The sequence below is a fragment of the Ooceraea biroi genome, chromosome 4, assembly GCF_003672135.1.
Source record: "Ooceraea biroi isolate clonal line C1 chromosome 4, Obir_v5.4, whole genome shotgun sequence".
Taxonomy (NCBI): Eukaryota; Metazoa; Arthropoda; class Insecta; order Hymenoptera; family Formicidae; genus Ooceraea; species Ooceraea biroi.
Genome location: NC_039509.1, coordinates 16326385 through 16348493, shown reverse-complemented (window position 1 = coordinate 16348493; position 22109 = coordinate 16326385). Strand labels below are relative to the sequence as shown.

The 22109-nt window shown below is 38.1% G+C and overlaps 6 protein-coding genes across 8 annotated transcripts; 3 read left to right on the top strand and 3 right to left on the bottom strand.

Moving 5' to 3' along the window:
* The first annotated feature begins 113 nt into the window (after positions 1-113).
* LOC105285084 (activating signal cointegrator 1) lies at positions 114-3421 on the top strand. Its single transcript, XM_011349042.3, has 10 exons — positions 114-305; positions 389-501; positions 575-684; positions 772-859; positions 946-1213; positions 1298-1583; positions 1742-1899; positions 1970-2091; positions 2163-2354; positions 2464-3421. Exons 1-10 carry the CDS (start codon positions 238-240, stop codon positions 2535-2537), a joined length of 1479 nt encoding a protein of 492 aa, XP_011347344.2. The 5' UTR covers positions 114-237; the 3' UTR covers positions 2538-3421.
* On the bottom strand, positions 2647-7503 carry LOC105285068 (protein tamozhennic). The gene is made up of 6 exons (XM_011349022.3): positions 7298-7503; positions 7167-7223; positions 6748-6888; positions 6469-6668; positions 6187-6366; positions 2647-6047 (listed from the first exon to the last, which is right to left on the bottom strand). The coding sequence occupies exons 3-6, from the start codon at positions 6878-6880 to the stop codon at positions 4644-4646; spliced, it is 1917 nt and encodes a 638-aa protein (XP_011347324.1). The 5' UTR covers positions 6881-6888; positions 7167-7223; positions 7298-7503; the 3' UTR covers positions 2647-4643.
* Positions 7504-7592: 89 nt separating this feature from the next.
* On the top strand, positions 7593-9441 carry LOC105285056 (enoyl-[acyl-carrier-protein] reductase, mitochondrial). Its single transcript, XM_011348995.3, has 5 exons — positions 7593-7851; positions 7973-8209; positions 8288-8509; positions 8640-8870; positions 8976-9441. The coding sequence occupies exons 1-5, from the start codon at positions 7660-7662 to the stop codon at positions 9204-9206; spliced, it is 1113 nt and encodes a 370-aa protein (XP_011347297.1). The 5' UTR covers positions 7593-7659; the 3' UTR covers positions 9207-9441.
* On the bottom strand, positions 9366-11154 carry LOC105285061 (protein OSCP1). Its single transcript, XM_011349008.3, has 4 exons — positions 10923-11154; positions 10259-10578; positions 9916-10193; positions 9366-9852 (listed from the first exon to the last, which is right to left on the bottom strand). The coding sequence occupies exons 1-4, from the start codon at positions 11032-11034 to the stop codon at positions 9483-9485; spliced, it is 1080 nt and encodes a 359-aa protein (XP_011347310.1). The 5' UTR covers positions 11035-11154; the 3' UTR covers positions 9366-9482.
* A 557-nt stretch (positions 11155-11711) lies between these two features.
* On the top strand, positions 11712-14900 carry LOC105285048 (SET and MYND domain-containing protein 4). Its single transcript, XM_011348982.3, has 6 exons — positions 11712-11799; positions 12184-13325; positions 13429-13709; positions 13863-14021; positions 14098-14241; positions 14316-14900. The coding sequence occupies exons 2-6, from the start codon at positions 12233-12235 to the stop codon at positions 14577-14579; spliced, it is 1941 nt and encodes a 646-aa protein (XP_011347284.2). The 5' UTR covers positions 11712-11799; positions 12184-12232; the 3' UTR covers positions 14580-14900.
* A 37-nt stretch (positions 14901-14937) lies between these two features.
* On the bottom strand, positions 14938-21574 carry LOC105285031 (protein 5NUC). 3 transcript variants are annotated; one of them, XM_011348970.3, is made up of 10 exons: positions 21162-21574; positions 20190-20367; positions 19962-20130; positions 19326-19557; positions 17484-18083; positions 17193-17357; positions 17004-17108; positions 15841-16011; positions 15467-15656; positions 14938-15364 (listed from the first exon to the last, which is right to left on the bottom strand). In XM_011348970.3, the coding sequence occupies exons 3-10, from the start codon at positions 20093-20095 to the stop codon at positions 15171-15173; spliced, it is 1791 nt and encodes a 596-aa protein (XP_011347272.2). In that variant the 5' UTR covers positions 20096-20130; positions 20190-20367; positions 21162-21574; the 3' UTR covers positions 14938-15170. The 3 variants fall into 3 exon arrangements, with proteins under 3 accessions (XP_011347272.2, XP_011347257.2, XP_011347263.2); XM_011348955.3 differs by having other exon boundaries at positions 19962-20367; XM_011348961.3 differs by having other exon boundaries at positions 19962-20269.
* Positions 21575-22109: the final 535 nt, after the last annotated feature.

The following is a 22109-nucleotide window of genomic DNA, read 5'->3' as shown; positions in this document are numbered from 1 at the left end:
TTAATTCTGAAGAAGGATTTATATATTTATATAATCTTATGTAGCTAATTATATATTAATTCCTCATTGCGCATACGTTTCGCACCATGGGACCGCGCCATTAGTTCCACCTGGAATCTGCTTAAAAAAAAAAGACAGCTGAATACCTTAACCTCAAAATAAGATTTTTGCGCTAGGTTATGGTATACTGAGGATTATTGTTCATTCTTCATCAGTTTGTTCATTGTTCCTGCGATAATGGAAAAATGGGTGGAAGAAAAATTGTCCGAGTTATTAAACTTTCCAGTCCCGGACGATTTGTCCAGGTAAGTCGAGTAAGGTCATAATAAAAATACCATTTTTGATATATATTGTTACGCATATTGTTACGTTAATAATAATATTTCAGGTATATCATGCAAATGGAGAACGAAACAGACTTGGAAAACTACCTTACAGAACTTTTAGGCAACGAAAATCCAAAGCATAAACAGTTTATGATCGAATGTAAAAAGCAACGTGGTAAATTACAAATGGAACTTCTTTTTACACTGCCACCAGATATCATGTGATTAATTTACTATTATTTTTCCAGCATTTTACAATAGTCAGACTGGCTATAAGAAGACAAATAATAATGATAATGCGACCAATAAACAGAATGATAAGAAGAAGGGAAAGACAAAAGGAAAGGAAAATGTTCAGGTACGTTTTATAAGCCTTCTTTACTTATTTGACAAAAATGACTTGTAATCGTTGAAAAATCAAACGATCAATGCTGTCTTCCATCAGATACAAGAAACCACGAAGCCTGAAAAATTAGAAAAGAAGAAAAATAAGTTTGTTAATTTATTATCACATGGAGATATAATTTTGAAAGGTATTTCATGTAACAAACTTTGTACAAGTAACTCACATGTACATAAAATAATAGATTATACCAGCATTGTATTTTCTTCTTTCTAGGGCGTCACAGATGTGACTGTGAAGCTAAAAGACACACATTGATTAACAATTGTCTTAATTGTGGAAGAATAGTCTGCGCCCAAGAGGGTGCAGGGCCATGCTTGTTCTGTGAATCGCTCGTGTGTTCTCCGGAGCAGCATATAATTCTTCAGAGTAACACCAGGCAAGCTAATAATTTATACAATAAATTGATGGATCGGAAATCAAATAAAGGCCTCGAAGATTCTCTCACACAGAGGGACAAGCTTCTCGAATTTGATCGCAATAGGTACGTATTACATTCACCAAAATAATTAAAAAATTTTGATTAATATTTTAATTAATGATGAAATATATATATATACATATGAAGCGCTCGTCGTACCAAAGTGATTGACGACGAAGCAGATTATTACCAGTCCAATAGCACTTGGCTCTCCACTGCAGAACGTGAAAAATTATCGAAACAGGAAGAGGAAGCCCATGCTCGTAAACACGCGTCGCGTTTGGATAGGAGGGTTACTATAGATTTTATGGGTAGAGTAGTTAACGAAGATCAATCCGACAATTGGCAATTGGAAGAACCCGATGAAACGGCATCGTATGATCATTTTGAAAATCCGAATGTCTGTCCAACGATAGAATTTGATCGACCAACAGTAAGATCGCACTTTTTTTGTAATTGTAAATTAAATCGTAATTCTTTTGCCATAGTTTGTAAATTATGATCATAAAGCTCCCCTCAGCTCACGTCACGAATCCTAAATGATCTTGAGTAGCTTTGAATATGCTTTTCACTACAATTTATTACGTTTAGTTTATTGAGATGGAAATGAGCAAAGGGTCCAGAGATCATATTACGTGGAACATGGAGAGTAGAATTCAGGATAAAGAATATTTGGAAATGTCTGACCAAGGTCTGTGTTTGAGTATGCATCAGCCTTATGCATCGTTGCTAGTGGCAGGAATAAAAATGTAAGTGAATGTATATTAAAAATTGATATGTGCAGTTTTTAAACGTTTAATTTACTTGCGACGTTATTAGCCACGAAGGTAGAAGTTGGTACTCTTCCCACAGAGGAAGGTTGTGGATAGCATCAGCTGCCAAAGTACCTTCCACCGAAGAAATATCGAGCTTACAACATGCTTATCGCGTGTTAAAAAGCGGTTGGTAAAAAATAAACATCTTAGAGTATTTGTTTGATCTCTGCACCTTAAGCTTATCTCGATAATTTCAGAAAAAATTAAATTTCCCGAGACTTATCCCACGAGTTGCTTGTTGGGCTGTGTAACAATAACTGATGTCTTATCTCAAGAAGAATATAGAAAGTTATATCCAGAAGGGGAAAGCGATAGCCCATACGTGTTTATATGTGAAAATCCTTACATGTTACCGATATATTTGCCTATGAAGGGAAAACATAAAATTTGTAAGTAATCGCGAGTATTATAAAATTTTTTATTGCGTTGCAACTATAAAATGTTTAACGTGTTCAAATTAAATCTATGTCACAAAAATAAAATTCTTTTATATTTCAGATAAAATGGATAAAAAACTTCATCAAGCTGCTTCCAAATACTTAGAAAAAGCTATGAAAATGACTAATCTATAACTGCCGTTCTTACTAGTTTCTTGTTTTTCTCTCGTCTTTCTTCTCTTTTGTCTACATATAAGTAGGATGAATTTCTCCCCAGGTATGATTTTATTTAATCGATAGTTACTTTTGTGCACATGTTTATTTATGTCAATAATTTAAATGTTACACATGCATCCTATTAAAAATAATTATCTGTTTTGTACAAATCGATTTGTCTGATATATAATGCATATCTAATAAAAATTTTACATAAATATAATATGCATATTATATTAAATTTATTACTTGTATACAACAGATTATTTTACAACTTACATAAACTCTGCAAGAATGTTACAATATAACTATGCATGCTGTATGCTGTCTATGTCATACTCTCATACACTTCTTTGATGAAAAAATATGACCAATTTATGACAGTTGTAACATTAGACTTTTATAAACGGTATGAAAAATTATTTATATCGCGAGACAATGTCTATATGTCTACAGTACAAACAAATATTCTTATCTCAGTACATCGCCTATATATATATATAAAGTTCAAGCAATAGCCACTCTATCACTTCAACGCAAATGAAATTGTGTAAGTTAGGCTAAGCTAGTACAGCCAATAAAAAGTTCTTCTCGACTATAATATCGTGTTAGTTAACAAAAAGGCTGGACAGTTGAACATAAATTATTTAAAAAGTACGTTGTATGAAGCATTGTTATAATTATCTATTGAGCAAAATTGTCTCTCGAAACATATATTATACTTTTACATTATACTAATTAGCTACGTATACGTATTGTTTTGTGCAACATTGACAAACTTGTGAAAACACAATAGGCTATATGTATCTTGCACATATGAAATTATCAATAATGTGAAACAGCATTAAATAAGATGAAACAGATACGTCGCAGAAATACTTTAACAGGAAATATTTAATGAACAGAATGCATTTAATGTTTTTACGCCATGACAACAGTTGAACAATTCAACGAATAAGGAATGTATGAATAAATAAGAGGGTACGTATTATTTATGATGACCATTCTTAAATGTGTCATTTTGAATAGATAGATATTTCAATACCATTTTAATGCATATCGTTAACGTAAATAAAACTTTGTTAAAATAGAGTAGAATTTATGTTTCCAATCATAGAGTTTTCTTATATATATATAATCGATTTCTTTGCATTATAGCAAACATGTTGTGTTAGTATTATCACAATAATTATAACAACAATCTCTGCAACCGATAGTATAATAATTTCATCTAGCACAGTATGACCGAGCGAAGTGTAACGTTCTTGTATTTTATAACAAACATCCAATTTGTTCTCAGAGAAAGTATTTGTATGAAAAACCAATTTTTAAATCATTTTTCCAGTTACATAATACAAGATGGTGGATTTTATAAAATCTATCGATTACAGTGATAACATTCAATTTTTTAATTCAATGTACAACGCCTTTAATAAAATAAAGATTTTAGAAATTAATTAAATTAAATTTACCTATTCAAATAAAATAAAGAAAATTTTAAAGAGATGTAATTTAAAAAGTAAATGATTAAACTAAAAATATATGATAATACTTTTGGTGAATATATTGAGTAACGTTCCAGCGTTTTACGTATGTTTTTAATAAACTCGATAACATTATTCTCATAATTTTTGGATCTCATAATATTTGATTAAATTTTATTAAAATTTAATAAAAAACAATTATTGAAGATATTTATAATCGCGCTGATAGTCATAATGCATGACGTTAAAGCTTACTAAATGATTCAATAGGCCACAATAACAATACTAATAATGCTAAAGAAAAATCATTATGTTACAAGCGCTTAATGTGCGAGATAAATTTTAAATAAATAACCTTTGTACCTTCTCTATGCAGTTTAAGATTTGCGTGTTATTTAATATGTTACACCTGTAAGTTTTTTATGTAGTATTTCATGTTTCAGTTTAGGTCGTTGAAAAACTCCATGTACGCAAGTTATTCGCTTGGCGAATAATTTCCATATCTTGCACATAAGACCCTCGTGCAAATCTTGATAAGTATCTTGCAAATCCTGACAAGTATGCAAGACTTTTTTACTTTTCCCTCGAGGAGCTCAGTCTATTATATGTAGGTCGGAGAGTCCTTCAAACTGGTCTGGCAAGCATCACAGTTAGAGACGTTCTTCTCGTTTACCAGAGTGCACTTGGGGCATTCCTTACCGCCGCTGGCGAGCGGCTTGTCCTCGTTTCCCTTGGACCGCGACTTCGCGCACATCTCGCAAATTTCTCGATCCGGTGTATTCAAGTACGTGCACGTGGCGCAGTTCCATGGTCTTTCGTTTTCTGTCTCTCTCTCCTCCTTCTTCTCCTTGTTCTCGTGCGCGACATCGATATTCTTGAGTGAGTCCGCAATTTTCGCTATTTGATCGGAGGATTTGTGCGTTCGGGAGATCGGTAAGGTTTGACTGTTGTGTTTCTTGTCTCTGCTATACGCGTCAGCGTTGTACCTATTCGCGTCTGACAAGTCGAAAGATGAGGATTTCTTCTTAAAGGACATAATATCTTGATGACTTTTGCCATTTGTCTCGGTCAAGTCAATCTCGTTCGCTTCGGGCCTAGTGCCGCTTCGTCTTTTGTGCGCGTTGTACTTGTCCTCGTTCTCCACTTGCCTGAGCGTTTTGTGTTTCGACATGCGGGCGGCATCGAACTCCTTGTGCTGCAACACGTCCTCTCGATCGTCGAGATCCTTGTAATAGCCCTGACTCTCCAGATTCCTGTACACGAAGTCCCACGTGTCGTAGCCGTCTTTTCGGCCGCCACCGCCACTGCCGCCGCCGCCGCCGCCGCCGCTGCCAATGCTGGAATTCGGTCTAGTGGTCTTTCTGTCGGTCCTACTGTACTCGTAGTTCTCTCCATCGTTCGTCTGTCGTCTGTAGAAATCCACCTCGTCCAAATCCGATATCCGATGAGACGCAGGCTTGCGGTGAGCGTGCGTCTTGTCGTAGTTCGCCACGGATGTCGGCACGTCGAGCTCTATCAGTCTAGCGGTCGGCACGCGGGTCGCATACGCCGGTAGGGTGGCGCAATACGCATTCGGCTGCACGCCCCCACCGTAAAACTTGTTCCCGTGAGTCGGCAGGCAGCCGTAGCTGTTGCAACAGTTGACGAAACTGTGATTAATCGGCTCGCAGTAACGGTAATTGGTCGGTAGCGCGAGGTTCACGCTCGCGTCCTCGATGCGCCGATAGTCCGTTTGGCATATCGGTGGCATCGTCGTGTTATAGTTGTGCAAGTGATGGTAGGGCAGATGCAACGGCACAGTGGTGTCCACTCCTATTTGCTGCAGGTAAAAATCTTTGTAGCCGTCGGCCTTCACGCGATTCTGATGAATTTTCTCCAAGAAGCGATAATTTAGTGCGCGGATCGCCTGCTCCGGCGTGCCGACGTGGCTCTCACGGAACTCCAACACCTCCAGCCAAGAGATGGTATAATTCTGCGACACGCTCTCCCATATCTGTTTCAGAATCTGGGGAAGTTTAAAGAGACTTAACTTATGTCGAATTTATGAGTAGATTTGTGAGTGTATTATTGTTTGCACATATTATTATTTATGTAATTAAAAGACTAAATGACTGTTCTTTGATTTCTCATTTCTCACGCATTACCTGACACTCTACAAAAGCTACAATAGCATCTCTGCTGACACTTGACACTTTATCTGGATCAATTGGACCTTCCAGGGTCAGTACTCCCAGGCTGGTGTGTTTATATCCCATTTGTTCAAACATTAACTCTGCACCTATTAGATTCGCTTCTACTTCATGCTTGTAGTAACCACTGTATGTCTGAAATCAATCAAATATATATTGAACACACATAACATTTTAATCACATATAACATTCATACAGTAACGATAAAATAAATAAAATATTTCCCAGAAAATTACCCGCACTGTCCTGTACTCCTTCCGCCAAGGCTGTGCCAGAAGATTAGCCGCGTACAAGGAAATTGCGCTCCAAGCAGTTGCCGCTCTATACCCACTGAAATCTGTCACCGTCGCTGCTGATCTATGCAAGATGTCTGCTGTTTCTTGAAACACATACTTGTTCTCATTGGGTACTAGACAGAGGTATTCCTTAATAAAGCCTAAAATTTATACCAATCATGTTAGAACGCACGAAGTACCAAAGTTTAGTTTGATATTTATGAAAATGGTACGCAGTACCTTCTAATTTATGCCGCTGTTGTAGTTTCAAAGGACTATCGTCCGTTTGTAGATACGCCAAATGACTCTGCTCCAATTTCATGCTAATCTCTTGCAGCCTGTCTTTGCCCCTGATTACCACATCATTCGCCATTGTTCTCCCTGCAATAATAACATAACCAAGTAAATTCACGACAGTCTCCGTAGCTACATGTCCAAGTTGTCACATCGGGGATTCCTTGTAAGTGCATAAAAAAAAATTGAAAAATGCCACAGATGAGATTCTAACGCGTTAGATGATCAGCAATCTTAAACCGCAAATTATGCGCTTCAGCATTGGCATTTGCTCGAGGTATTCGGAAAACTCTGTTGACAAAGTATCGCAACTGGAAGTAACGTGTCATCGAGAAATAATCGGCGGTTTCGTGCGCATTACGAACCTCCTAGAAATCTGATTTCGGAGCAGATTCCCAATTCAAACTGTGACTAGCTCCAACCTAAAAATAAATCCTATATTTAGTAACGGTATCGCGGGCTTCTGCAAAGAAGCGCCGGCGGTCCCGCCGTTCACCTGGCGTGCACGGTGATCTCCCATCTCAGGTGTTCGCGATTCGCCGTGAAGGTCTGGCGCACTTGAACCACCGTGTCGTTACATCGCTCCGTAAATAGTAAATATTTTTCGCACATAAGTCTCTTTTTGGTTATGTTCGCATTACATCAAGAAACATAGGGTACACGAGAACTCGAGATGCGTAACTCGAGACTGTATTTCCCAGTCCTTGCACAGTGACTCCGCCAAGTGGACGATGTCATACGAAGCTTTGTTCTGATTGGTCAAATTCCAATCTCCAATACGTAGTCTGATACGGACTTTACGAAACCTTCGGGGAATGTCACTGAACGTCACGAACTTCAAAAACGTCTTTCGCCGACATGGTTATGTTTGCGAGTCAATTAATTTCGCCGATCTCGCGATCGGTCAGGGGCAAGTTAATAAGCATTAGGCGAATGAGTGCAGCAACTAATACCGATTGCGCAAAATCTCTACTGTACAAAGAGTACGGCGAACCTGTCGATGTTCTCCAGATAACGACGCAAACGATCGAGCAACCAGCAAGTGATCAAGTAATTGTTATCAATTATTATTAAATGTACTATAAATTCCGTCAAAAAATAAAACTGCAGGAGTTCATTTACGTCGTGGTTGTCTTTAACCAAATTCATTCATTCTCCCTGTCATTCGCAGGTGTCTGTAAAATGGTTACTAGCTCCGATAAACCCGGCTGACATAAACACGATACAAGGAAAATATCCTAGCAGGCCCGCACTGCCAGCGGTGCCGGGAAACGAAGGAGTTGGTGAGGTAGTAGCGGTTGGTTCTGGCGTACGAAATTTGGGCGTAGGTGATAAGGTGCTACCTAACGGTCCTAATTTCGGTACCTGGAGAACGCGAGCCAATTACGAGTCCAAGGATGTTATGAGAGTACGTATGCACCATACTATCTCGATACGTTCATCTTGTGACGTGTTTGTTGCGCTACCTCTCAGTTTGATCTTGCAGATACCAAACGATATCGGTCTAGTTGAGGCGAGTATGATGAACGTGAATCCGTGCACAGCGTACAGGATGCTGAAGGATTTTGTTCCACTGAAGTCTGGAGACACCGTGATACAAAACGGCGGCAATTCCGCCGTTGGTCAGCTAGTCATACAGTTGTGCAAGATATGGAATTACAAGTCCGTCAGTGTTGTTAGAGATAGGCCGAATATACAGGAGTTAAAGGTAACATCATTTTGGATTTTATTATATTTAATTTATAAACATAAAGATTTATTATACAACAATTTACAGTAACTAAGTTGCAGTTCGTAGAAAATATAACTAACGTATAATACGGCGAATTATTTTTTAGGATCAACTGATGAGTTTGGGAGCAGATGAAGTGCTGACCGAGGAAGAGGTGCGAAAGACGCAGCTGTTTAAAAGTAAAAAGTTGCCAGCGCCCAAATTGGCCCTCAACTGCATCTGTGGACAAAGTGCAGTTGAAATAATGAGACATCTCGGTCATGGTGGTGTCGTGGTGACTTACGGCGGCATGTCCAGGGAGCCGTTGACCGTACCAGCGTCTGCGCTCATCTTTAAAGTAATCGAACGCTATTTTTTGAGAAATTTTGAAAATTATAAGAATTTCTTCGTTACAAAATAACATGTAAAAATCTAATTGCTACTGTATATAATATAATTTCAGGACATATCGTTAAAGGGATTTTGGATGACAGCCTGGACAAAATTAAACACGGAATCTCAGGAGAGGGCGAAGATGTTTGAGGATTTAGCGGCTTTCTTCAGGAATAAGACTCTGCAATCGCCGCCGCATAAATTAGTGCCTTTCTGCGATTATCAAGAAGCTGTTGCGAAGGCGCTCAGTTTCGATGGTCGGACGGGCGTGAAGTACATTTTGGATTTAACGAAGTCTTAAAAGAGTGATCTTCTCGTGTGAGAAAACTTTGGGAACTCCGGTTAGTGCATTTAGTGTTACTACAACGGGATTCTGTAGTACGCGCGTGCCCGGAATGTATTATATTTCGTGTACAAAATTTACGTGCATTTTGTAAGATGGAGAAGTTGTTTCTTTTTTTGTATGTAACAGAGTTTTATTTGTAACAGAGATTTATGTCGGTGTACAAATATGCAGGAAAAATATCTGAAAAAAATAATTGCTTTGTGATGCCTCGTTAATCGAAGTAGTCCTAAGCTACTCGAGCTCGTCGAGAAGATCGAGCAAGTCCATGCTGCGTGTCAGTCCCTCGTGCTCGTCTTCGAAGAAATCCGCGTACACGTTGTCGAGTTTGGCCTTGTAGTCCTCGTTCAACTTCGGTTCCCCGTTTTCCGCATTCTTTTGATTAACGCTCTTTCCCTCGGAGTCAGTTTCGTTATTCGCATTATTTACATTCTCATCGTCCACGTTCGACAACAGATTCAGCGTAAATGGCCTTTCGTAACTGGTTTCCTCGGTTCCCAGCTGCACAGCCAGCATACCCAATTCCGCTTTCACGCCGCAGTCCCTCAAAAATTGCTGGCTGTCCCGCTTTGCGTTCTCCATTATACCGTACGTTGGCAAATATCTGCAACGAGGCGAGCAATTAATTTTCAAACGCTCGTCGATCAAAGAGATCAGTTTATCTTACATGTTCTTGCCCAATAATGTTTTCCTGTCCCCGAAGGTGTCGAAGGACCCGCCGCAGCACGTTTCGGGGCTCACGTCTTTTATCTTCAGCGTGGCCAGAGTGCCCTTGTGCTCCATGTACCTCTCATCGTACCTCTGCGGCGTTATGTTGAAGCTAGCATCCTCGTTCTGCAGACCCCGTCGGAGCAGGATCGAAACCCGCACGTTGTACGATTCCAGTCCCCTCAGGCAACTCTGCCGTGCCCTCCAGATCTCATCAAAAGTCAGGCAGCTGTAAAACTGTTGGGAGACGATACCTTTTGCTGTATCTAGCATCGTCAAGTCGACGAGCGTGCTGTACTCACGTCAACGACCATCTCCTGCACGAGGGTAACGCACTTTTGCGCGTTCACGTCGCTGACCATGTCGCGCATTCCGTCTATGTGATTCAGCATGATGAGAACGATCTCCCTGGGCCCGCTGGCCGCTGTCAGCTGATACTTCACCATCATGGTCATCAGGTCGAACAGTTTGTCCATGCTGTTCGCATCTAGTTTCATGATGGACGAGAGCGCGACGGACTCCAAGATAGTACGCAGATGTGGCATACCGATCATCGGCGACTCCTCAAACATCGGCGATAGTACTTTAGGATTAAGCAAGGCAGCAGTCACCTCATCTAATACTGTAATTAATTTAATTAATTCGTATTAAACTATTAATATTGATGTTGCTTCAAATGGCAGTTATTAAGTTGAATGACCAACGGAAGAATAATAATTAGATTATTAATATTCCTTTGTGAATTTTAATCATTTTTTAATATCAACAAATTAAGAAATTATTTATTTTCAAACTTGATTGTATCACAAAGTAATCCATAATATAAAAGTGTTTTAATAATTATATATTAATTTGAAAATGCAAAGATTATTAAAAGCTGAACAGTAACGACACGACACGTGAAATATTTATAAGATTTATATTGTTGAAATATTTAAAAGATTGTAAGCGCGGTTTGTTGCTCGCCTTGTACAGTCTTGTCGATGTCGATCTTCTGTGCCTTTAGTCTTTGTCGCAAAACGTACAGCATCTCGCCTCCCATATTTAAATACAAAATAGGTGTTGAATACAAAGACATTTTTGCAAGCGCGATGATTGCTCGGCAATTGTTATCAATGATAATAATAAGTGCATCGGTTGAGAACACGTACGCTATACTAAAGGCTGAAAGTCAATGCGTCGTCTTGACAACGTAAGACGTAACATAATGCTTCAACGTAAGCATACATAATTGCTAATCGGTACCGAGACTGCGCGAAGAATTCGCATACTGAAAATCCGTAGATGGACATTTTTTTTCATTTCAAAATGTTAATGAGATATTATTCAATTAGAAATCTGAAACTTTTTTAACATTTAAATTTGGAATTGAGATCTAAATCTACAGAAATTAAATTTCAATTCGTATTTAAAGAATTCATCGAAAAATATTAAAATAAAAAAATTTGTTATTTCAATTTGAAAGAATTCTTTCAACAGATTTAATGTTTCTTATTAATAATTTATAATAAGAACGTGACTAATCTCTAATATTTATTTTTGACAATTAGTGATATGTTAGTCACATTTAAATATCTATTATTTGATATTTGATTTAAATTTTCTACCTGAAGTTGGAATTATATCTGAAAATAGAAAATGATTTCAATATATTTAAATTATTCAATTTTAAATTATCCCGCGGATGACACTGATATTATGGCTACCAACATGTTACTTATCGAAAATAATTACTAGATCTTAGGTGTTCGTTTGTTACTAGCTCGCGCATCTCAGAATATCCAAATTTCTATAGAGTACAGATCGGAGGAGAGGAGTAATGTTTTGTTGCTGATTTAGCCGGGTAAGCATTTTGTTCTGAAATATTATGTATGTCAAGAATAAATATATTCGCAAGTAATCGTTTTAAACAAAAACACGTATTTGCTCAAAACAAGTCAAACATCTGGCAATCAACCAGTCATTTTGGTTGATTGTTTTTCGTTTTTATTGCAGATAGTGCTAACAATTGTAAGAATACAGTGTGAATATTATATAGATTATATAAAATATAATAAGGAAATGTGAAACACGAAAAATATAAGAATATAGATCCATTTATATCTGTTTGTGATAAATATTTATGATATTTAAGTATTATGTCAAAATATTTTTATTTAATTTTTGAAGATTTAGATATAGAATAATTACAATGTTACTTTATTTAAAAACTTGTCTTTCTTTCCAGATATGTGCATGTTAAAAGTATTATAGCAACGTATTTGTAAAGCAACAAAATGGAGAAAGTATTAACCACACTGAATGCTAAAATTATAGTAGCAGGCAACCATCGTGAACTCACAGATAGGTATAAGAAACTTAAGACTGACCAGGAACGTGTAATATTTACTCTCAATATTATGTTGGAGTACGATATAGTTCCTAATGCGATTGGTATGCCAAAAAGTGCCAAAGAATCTGAAAAGCTGCGAGAGGAGGGCAATAAAGTTTTTGTTAAAGGTGCTTTTAATAATATTACTTGCGTCGATGCACTGAAATTGTACGCGAAGGCGGTAGCCTTTGCGCCTTATCCATCCGAGCAACTTGCTCTAGCTTATGCCAATAGGTCAGCGGTATTGTTTCAACTGGGCCTGCATACAGAGTGTATTCAGGACATTGACAGAGCACTGGCCTTAAATTATCCCGATAACCTGAGGGCGAAGCTTTACATACGTAAAACGGAATGTTTAATAATTTTGGGAAATCGTTCTGTAGAGGATGTACTCGAAGAGGCGCGACATTGGCTGGACAAAATGTCCCTGAACGATTCCAGTCGGGAAAAGTTGCGGACGAAGGTTCAAGTCTTACGTCGTAAGACTCTGCAGACGGAATCGTCCACTCAAAACATTCGTGTACAACGGAGAACAGGAAGTGCAGAAAATGAGGCTCCACTTCCTACTATTGCGTCCTGTAACAACGAAGTTCCTTGCGCGTCGGACGCAGTTGCGATAAAGTACGATAAACGTTACGGCAGACACGTCGTCGCCACTCGTAACATTCGTCCAGGTGAAGTGGTCGCTGTCGAGCAGCCTTATTCATTGATACTGAAGCAACACAATATGCAAACGCACTGCTCGAACTGCTTGAGGGTATCGTGGGCGAATATACCGTGCAACCACTGCACTTATGCCATGTATTGTTCGGAGGAGTGCAGGTATACCGAGTGGAAAAAGTGCCACGATGTGGAATGCACCGTCTTCCCTCCTTTGTTGGAATATGACTTCTACAACATCGATTTCTTTAGCATAAGGCTCGCCGTGCTCGCTCTGAGAGAAGCCGGCGGTATGCAGGAACTGAAGACTATGTTAAAAAAGATCGACGAGTGTGACGGTATCGACAAATTTATATTTCCCTCTTTTTATATTTCATTGTTTTATTTTATCATATTTTTTGACACGACACGTATGATTTTTGTGATACATCATTGTTCCAGATCCACGAACAAAGGGTTTTTCTCGGGATGGAAAGTTGCGCAGCGACAGGTATAGCAGCGTGTACAGTCTCGTGACGAATACCGAGAAGAGAGTCGTTCCCGATCTCTTCAGGAGATCTTTGGATACTTGTTTCATTCTGTACTTTTTGGCCACGCGCACTACGATGTTCGGCGCGAAGCTGCCCGCCGATTTAAAAGCGCTGGCGAGAAACGACGACGTTACATTTTTCGGCGGTCTCGTCATGAGGCACCAGCAGATAATTCCGTGCAACGTTCACACTGTACGACTAAGTACCCTAGTGATATGTGTATATACCGATAGTTTTATATACCATAATTCGCTCTCTTGCAGGCGTGTGTTAATGATCTTTTATCATTTCGCTTGTCTTGCATTTTCACTTTGTCAGTTTGTTAATTAAATATAACATTTACAGTTCGGTGAGGAACAAGATCTAGATAATGTAGAGCGTGGCTTAGCCGCCATGCCGTTCTACAGTTTACTCAATCACAGCTGCAGTCCAAATGTGTTGAGGCATTCGAGACCTAAGCACATAGTGCTGTACGCTATGTATCCCATCCGAAAGGGCGAGCAGGTATTAATCTATATTCCGTTGCAATTGCTTCTCGCGATACACTCGCGTTACTTTACACAGTCATCCTGTTGCACAGCTGTTGGATAATTACGGACAACATTACGCTATCTTGTCGAGAGCGGAGAGGCAACAGAAGCTACTCAAACAGTATTATTTCACCTGTGATTGCACACCTTGCCAGGAGAACTGGCCTTTCCACCACGAATTGCAATCGGTCAAGGTAAAATATATACTTTATACACAATTGAGCGATTGTCTACTTCGGTGATAATCCAACGCCCCATTTCGTCGCAGACTTTAGTGAAGAAGGAGGAAGACAGGGCCAAGATATACGAAGCGTTAAGGAAATTTAATACGTACGTCGATCTAGCGAAAAACGATGACATTCAAGATAAGTCTTACATAATTGAAGACTTGGTGAAGATGGTGCAAGTGTTGCACGATCATGCGCCGATGCCCTGCGAGGAAATGAGCAATGTGATCGAGACGTTAAAACGGGTGTACGATTTGAACGGGAATAGGTTCGAGATACCAAAAGTGTGGACGTATCAGAAGTAAGGACGTGTTCCATTATATATCGTTCGATATAAAACGATGTTATTGTTACTGTTTTTACGTCATTAATATAAGAGTCACGTTTTATGGAGATTTTATGGAAGCTTCCTGAGGGAGTGAAAAAAGAGAGATTAATATTTTCTTCCTTTTTATATACATGAGAGAGAATTTCTCATTTTCTAGAAAATATTGTTTGAAGAAATATATACATATATTAAAAATGTTTATAAGAATAACGTTATATTTATTTAACTGTAACATTTTTTAACAGCTGTAATGTTTTAAAAAGATTAAAGTTGCGACAATATACTGCGTGTTACAAGTAGAATGGTAGTTAAATTTTTATCCTCTTTCTCATTGGTTTTCCTCATTGTTCTATACATTTTTTATTTTCATATTACATATACGTGTGGTACACATATTTCTATGTTTTTATCAGGCAACAAAGAAAGATACAAAAACAACGTAAAGCGCAAGTAACATTGAGGTAGCACAATTGTATAAAACAATAGAATATAAAAACAAACATGATCTGTTTAACTATCCTCCTTTAAAATTAATCATTAGTTAATTTAAAAATTAGTATCGTTCTCGTTATCTCGTCAGTAGCCAAGTAATGATCGGCAAAAGGATTGTGGTGCCAATTGGTTGGTAAGTTGTTGCGATATTGTTATTATCTTTTTCTTTCTTATCTTCGTTGGTTACGTAAGAAATTCGCCACTCCACGCCTGGATATATCGGACTGTGCTTTTCGAAATACTTTTCCAGTACTTCCGCCGTAGTAATACCTAGGAAAATTTAACAGGTTTATTGTACATATCATTTGATGACAGAAAGCAACGTCAAGTTGAGAAATACGTGATACAATATGTATTTAAATATTAATCTACCGAGAGAGCTTTTTTCGACCTTCTCCAGCATGTGAAAACCATCACCGCCCCTTCCGAGGAAATCGTTCATGAGGACCTTGTAAGTAGCATTTTTCTGAAGTTCAGTGTACTTCGGCACTCGACAAGCCGCGCATTGAACTTGAACAGAAACTACTCTCGAGTTCGGCGGTCGACTCATATCATACGTTACCTGTAATCGGCATTTATTATTTAATATTTTTGATAGAACAGTGTGCAAACGTGGGGAACATAGAATAGCTGTCAGAATTTCAATGCAACTTAAATGCAAAATAATCGCAAATTATGATAATAAATAACATTTGAAACGTTTAAACTTTTGCATGGACATAGACATATGTTTTTAGATAAATTACCTGCAGCCCCGAGTATTGCAAATAAGCGCCGAATAAGTTTCCAGTAGAAGTTACATTCGTAAGATTATGAACACTCCATTCCAGCACCGAGAGAATCTGTTCTCCCGTTAGAGAAAGCTTCACGACGACGTTTCCGAAGGGCAAGACAGTTAGAATATCGCCTCGAGTGACCTGTGATGTAATCACCAATATTACAGCAATAGTTAGATACATTACCCAGTAAGCAAAATGTGTGAAATCTGCCAGCAGAGCCTGCTAACAGACTCTGACAGCAGATTGGCGGCAGAAACCGAGCAGGATCTGTTAACATTTGACGGCATATTGACAGCGGAAACCGAACAGAATCTGCAGCTTTTGGCCATTCATATTTACGATATATTAAAGCATGTGTTTACTTTTAACACGCTATAAATTGTTAAAAGAACGCATTTGTTTGTTTGTTAAATTAAAGTACATTTGGCTTGATGTGTCTTTCTGACAGTTCGTTGCATAATCTCTCTCTTATTGTTAATTTATTCTAATCCGAAGTCCGAATTTTGCTTTCGAACTTCAGATTGCTCGTGGCGTGCGTGAACTACATGGACGTTGTCCATGAGAGCCTCTGTGCCGCAAGTGCAAAAATTTTCAGAAAAATTAATATTATCATGCCAAGGCGCGTACATTAACTTATATAACTGTTAGGCTAAATCTTAACATCGAGTAAGAACTCGACGTGTGCACCGCATAGCGGTGCGGAGCGAGAACACATATTCATAGCCGTGTAAATTTGAATACCGTCAAGAGCTGCAGATCCTGTTCGGTTTCTGCTGCCAATCTGCTGTTAGATTCCGCGCGCGCAGATCTTGCTCGGTTTCTGCTGCCAATCTGCCGTTAGATTCCGCGTGCTCAAATCTTGCTCGGTTTCTGTCGACAATCCGACTTCAAGCCATGTTTGCAGATTCTGCTCGGTTTCTGCCGCCAATCTGTTCTTAGATTTTGTGAGCAAGCTCTGTTACATTTCTGGCACCAATTTGTCGAATTAATCGTTAATAACAACTTCTGTATCAAATTTGTTGTCTTTTGGCTGGCAATAGTTGATAGCAGATAGTTAGCATCATCTGCTTTCGGCAGACTTGGCTATCTGGGTAGGCAAACCGAAAGAAAAAAAAACTTGTATTAATTACGTCGTCGTCTCTCGCTCTGGTGATGGATGTTCTGATGCTGCCGCTGTTTTGGATCGCGATGGCAGTGTCCGTCCATCCATCCTTGTCCAAGAATTCTCCGACATACTGCAAAGAACAAAGAAAGCTATAAGTCAATTCTTGACGGAAATATTCCGCGATTTCGAGCAACAGCTCAATTGAAAATCTTACATAATCGAGAATAGCGTCGCAAATTAGATTTCCCATGTTGCACTCTTGTCGCCTGCAATTCTTGCTGTCTCCATCGATGAGCACCCGCGTCTGTCCAACGACCTTTTCATCCAATTCGTCGATTGGTCCTCTCATCTTGGCTATCATTTGTAAAACGTCCTCCGCCTGCAAAAATAGTAACAAGTATTATGTTTCTTGAAAATATTTCTTTATAAATTTGTATTATATTTTAAATAATTATGTTTTTTTTGTTGTTCGATCAAGAGTCGTTGACAATTTCTAAAAATTTACCTTCTTTACGCTGGCATCCACGAGAATCGGATTTCCTTGGATGCGCGTTATTTCTCCTCTAGCATCGAAGCTCGCGGTAAAATTGCCCAGATACTTGGTGTACGCGTACGCCTGAACGACGTAGACCTTCCTGCCACTCTTCTGCACCACTTCCGTAGGGTAGAGACCCTCCGGTACTTCAATGTCCGGCGGCGTGCCGCGATAGAGGAAGGTGTTTGTGTGGCCACCGATCACTAAATCGATGTCCTCGACCTCTCGGGCAATCTTCTTGTCGGTATCAAAGCCCGAGTGACCCAAAGCGATGAGGATATCAACGCCCTGTTCCTTCAGCCTCTTCACTTCATCTCGGATGGACTCCACCTCGTCCGTGAAGTTGACGTTCTCGGTGGTGGACAGGATCCTTGTTTCCGGCGTCAGGTAACCGATCACGCCAATCTTCTTGCCGCTCACCTCCAGAATCGTGCTGTTCTTCAGCTTTGTAGCGGCCAGATCCGGTTGTTTGCTGAGGTCCAGATTCGCTGTCACAATGGGATACGAAGCACTTTGTATGAAGGGTATCAAACCGCTCACGCCGTCGTCGAACTCGTGATTGCCCAAGCTCTGTGAAAGTTTATCGCAATAAATTAGTTGATTTGAAATGTATTTATTTTCTATAAATATTAACATATAATATATGTAACATACATATCTATATCTAATAACCCATACAGCACGAAAACATTTCAGAAATATTTCAGAAGTATTTCATCTGACAGATGAAAAAAGCATCTCATAAACATTGCAAAATGTTTCTGCAACAGTTATGAGACAACTCCGGAATAGCAAAATGTCCGCGACACTTGCATTCAAAACCTTATAGAAAGGTTGCTGAAAGGTATAGATCAATCTGCAACCTTTCTGAAATATTGCCGAAAGATTATTAAAATAGCTGAAATCTTTTTGATATATTACTAAAGGTTAATTAAAATAATTTTGAAACTTTCCTATGATGTTGCACACAAATTACAAAGCTCTTATTCAAATAAATTGAAAATACTTCAGAAATTATATTTAAATTTATTATACGAGTATTCAGAAGATTGCAAATACTAAAAAGTTATAATAAAACTTATATATAAAATGTATTTATTATTTTTATTGTACGTTTTTATTTAATATTTGCAATCTAATTAATATAATAAATATGATTTCTGAAATATGCTTAATGAAAAAAATACATAATATATATAAGATGTACATAGATATACACATACATAGCTAAACCAAGTATTCACCAAGTTTCCCTTTAAAAAGCGTGAATTGTTGGCACATTGACAAAGAGCCATTCTTATATTATATATTTTCCTTTTTCTTCCTCCAAATAGTTGATTAAAAGGAAAGAATTATATAAATATATAATTCTCTGTTCAACCAACACTTATATTTGAAAGAAAAAAAGTATACGTGAAGATAATGAATTTTTTTGTCAACGGTTAGCTTCACTAAAGATCGAATACTTGGTCTAGGTATATATATATAATTTTACTTTTTACAATATTCACATTTTTTCAAATTTATTGCACGTGGTAGGTTTTAGAAACATTTCTGTTGCAACATTTCATATGACATATTGCGGAATCCTTTCAGAAATGTTGCATATGAAATGTGAAATCTTGAAATGATTTTAAAACCTTCCTGAAAGCTTTCTGTATTAATCGGTGCTGTATGGGAATATACGCGTGCAGTTTGTAAATTTCCGTTGGCGATGTCGCCTACATATAATCGATTAAAATGTCCTTGTAACGATATGATAACTGAAAAATAATGCGTTCTTTTTTTAGGAAAAGGTTGTCGTATACTTACTATAGCGTCTGGCGCTAAAAGCTCCATAAACACAGACACCCCTGACGCTTTGTACTTATTATACCACGCGGTTCCTTGGTAAGTATCGCCAGCATTCAGGAAGATCGTCGCGGGCCACTCCGATTTCGCTTGGCGAACCAAAGTCGCAATCCTGGCGAAACCTCCATAACATTTCCCGGCTTCGGCATCCTGCGGTGTACAGGCCGTCGACATTTGCGATGTTTCTTCAAATCTAAAAATTATAGATACCGGCGTATAATTCTTTGTTCGACATAATACGCTAGCTGTGACGAAAAAGCGGAAAAGCGAGGTGGTTTTCTTCACAAATTACGTCCACATAAAAGCGTACGCGCAGTATTTAATTAACATCTGGGCGTGGGATGATAATTAACTGTTTTAACGTTCGTGATTAGCGTGCTGGCGGTAATTGTTATTAGCGTGACGTAAAGCGGAATTATAACGAGATATGTACGAGATGGGAGAAGATTAAATAATACATTAATCTAAATAATTACTAATTAATTTAAATAAAACGAGTGATTTCGTGAAATGTTATTAAACTCATATACGATTGCTTTTGACGAGCAAAAGAATATCTGATGAAATAATTCTGTTTTAATATTCAAAAAGTAATACCTCGCATGCATATCATTCGTGTGAACGATTCTGATAGTGAATTCTTCATCGTTGCTCAAAATGGGGTTCGCAGTAGCTTCATTTACGAAAATCAGTAGCGCGATAACGCAATTTGCAAGCCAAACGATCGACATCTTCTATTGTTACTGGTTCCACACAGTACGAATATCTGTAATTTTTGCTGTCGCTTATCCTTTTTGTAATAGTGCTGGTAAAGTCTACCCTCACCATGCGTGGCCAGTCACAGTAGTGCTTTGCGATTTCTTACGATCGTTAAGTTCCTTTTTATCAACTTTCTCCACTCGATCCTGGAAAAATATTCAAAAATTTGTGGCCAATCACAGTATTGCTTTGAAATTTCTCACGATCGTTAAGTTCCTTTTTATCAACTTTCTCCACTCGAATCCTGGAAAAATATTCAAAAATTTGTTTTCTACACGTACCATGATGATATCATTTGGCTTTTCTTGTAATAACAGGCTTTATGTTTCGAATAATGTTTATGAAGAGGTATGTACATATTATGCAGACAGAAATAGATTTCTATTTGCGCTTCTCGCACAATTGCATTCACAAAATGCGCGGGGACCTAAATCCATTGGTTCTTTTACGATCTCTTGCGAAATGTGCATTGAGGCTTGCCAAGAACTTCAACGGTTCGTAAAGCCACTTTCAAGACTGTCACGTTTCAGGTATCAATCTGATTTAATTTGGTTGGCGACGTGCCTGATCAATTTGCGGAGAGTGCGGTAACGATAAACCGGATTTTCGAGTTCAAATTTCGAAATGTCGAAATGTGTTTTCCCATTAAGAAGGCATTAATTATTTGGGGAAAAAGGAAAATCATTTCGGGCCTTGAGGTATAAATTCCTCAAGAGGCGAGAAGGAATAAGAAAAGATATAATCTATTTATATGTATTTATCTATTGATAAAATTATACTCTTAGAGCTCTATGTGAAAGTATAAATTGATAATTGCTGCCAACGATCGACAAATACCGTGCATATATCAGCGTGTACAAATTGCTATACTGTGCGCAAATATTTTACTTACGTGAAAGCACGTGCAACGCAGCGCGACTCTGTCTGATAGCGACACGCTAGCACGTTTTATCTGTTTTCCTGACGATTGCGAAAAATGTGCAAAAATTTCATATCTTACTTATAATAATCGTTGTTTATTATTATATTCTAACGTACCGTATAATAAATATTCTGGTGGGTCCTCGTGTTTTATTTATTTCACGCTTTTATTTTACGGTCTTGAACTGCTTAATTATCATTTCCTGTTTTGATAATCATCGAATATCGATAATTCATTCTTGTTATTTTTATCAAGTCAAATATTCTAAAATGATGTTTCTAATATTATAACTTCAAGTCAATTTTGACCCTTCAGAGGAAAGAGAAATAAAAGCAATGTACTAATGTGTGTGTTAATTGTCACTTTAATTGGAAAGGCACTCGCCGATATAAAATAATTGTAAGGTTACACGCGCACTAGTTACACCATTGTGTGTCACGAAACCGAGCTTCAAGCGAGCAGTAAGAGGCACCAGCCGATTTTGCCAAGCGACCGGCGTCGACTGAATATGATCAACGTCGTTGGATCGCCGACGTTGCAGGCCCCACCGGAGTTCTCTGATCTTTGTTGGGGTTCCCGTAAACTTTCAGCATCGTAACATGTATAATCTTCGTCGTGAAAGGTAGTGAAAAGATTGTAGATTAGCTCGAGAACATTTTTCTTATTGTTAAGAATATTTTTATTTGTTACAGTTTTCTTACGTTAGAGCAGGTTTGCAAGAAAAAAAAGAGTATCGAAATATCGAAAAATATTTGGATACTGTTAGCTGCTTCTAATATGATGGCTCATGTCTTTAGTTGCTTACAAGTAGAATAGTAATACAGACCTATCACAGATATATCAGCGTTATCGCACGTGACGCCTTGTTGTGATCTACGGCCATTTTATTGTGTAAGACTCGTGATTTCGTTACGTTCTAATTTATGATGATAATGCATTGGTAGATTTCTGAAGAGATAATGTAAATAAGATAAAATGATTAAGAATACCGGATCTAAATTTAATCTCTGCTTGCAAAACGTTTGATTGTTAAATGATTATCTAGTTGTGATTGCGTTTGTAGC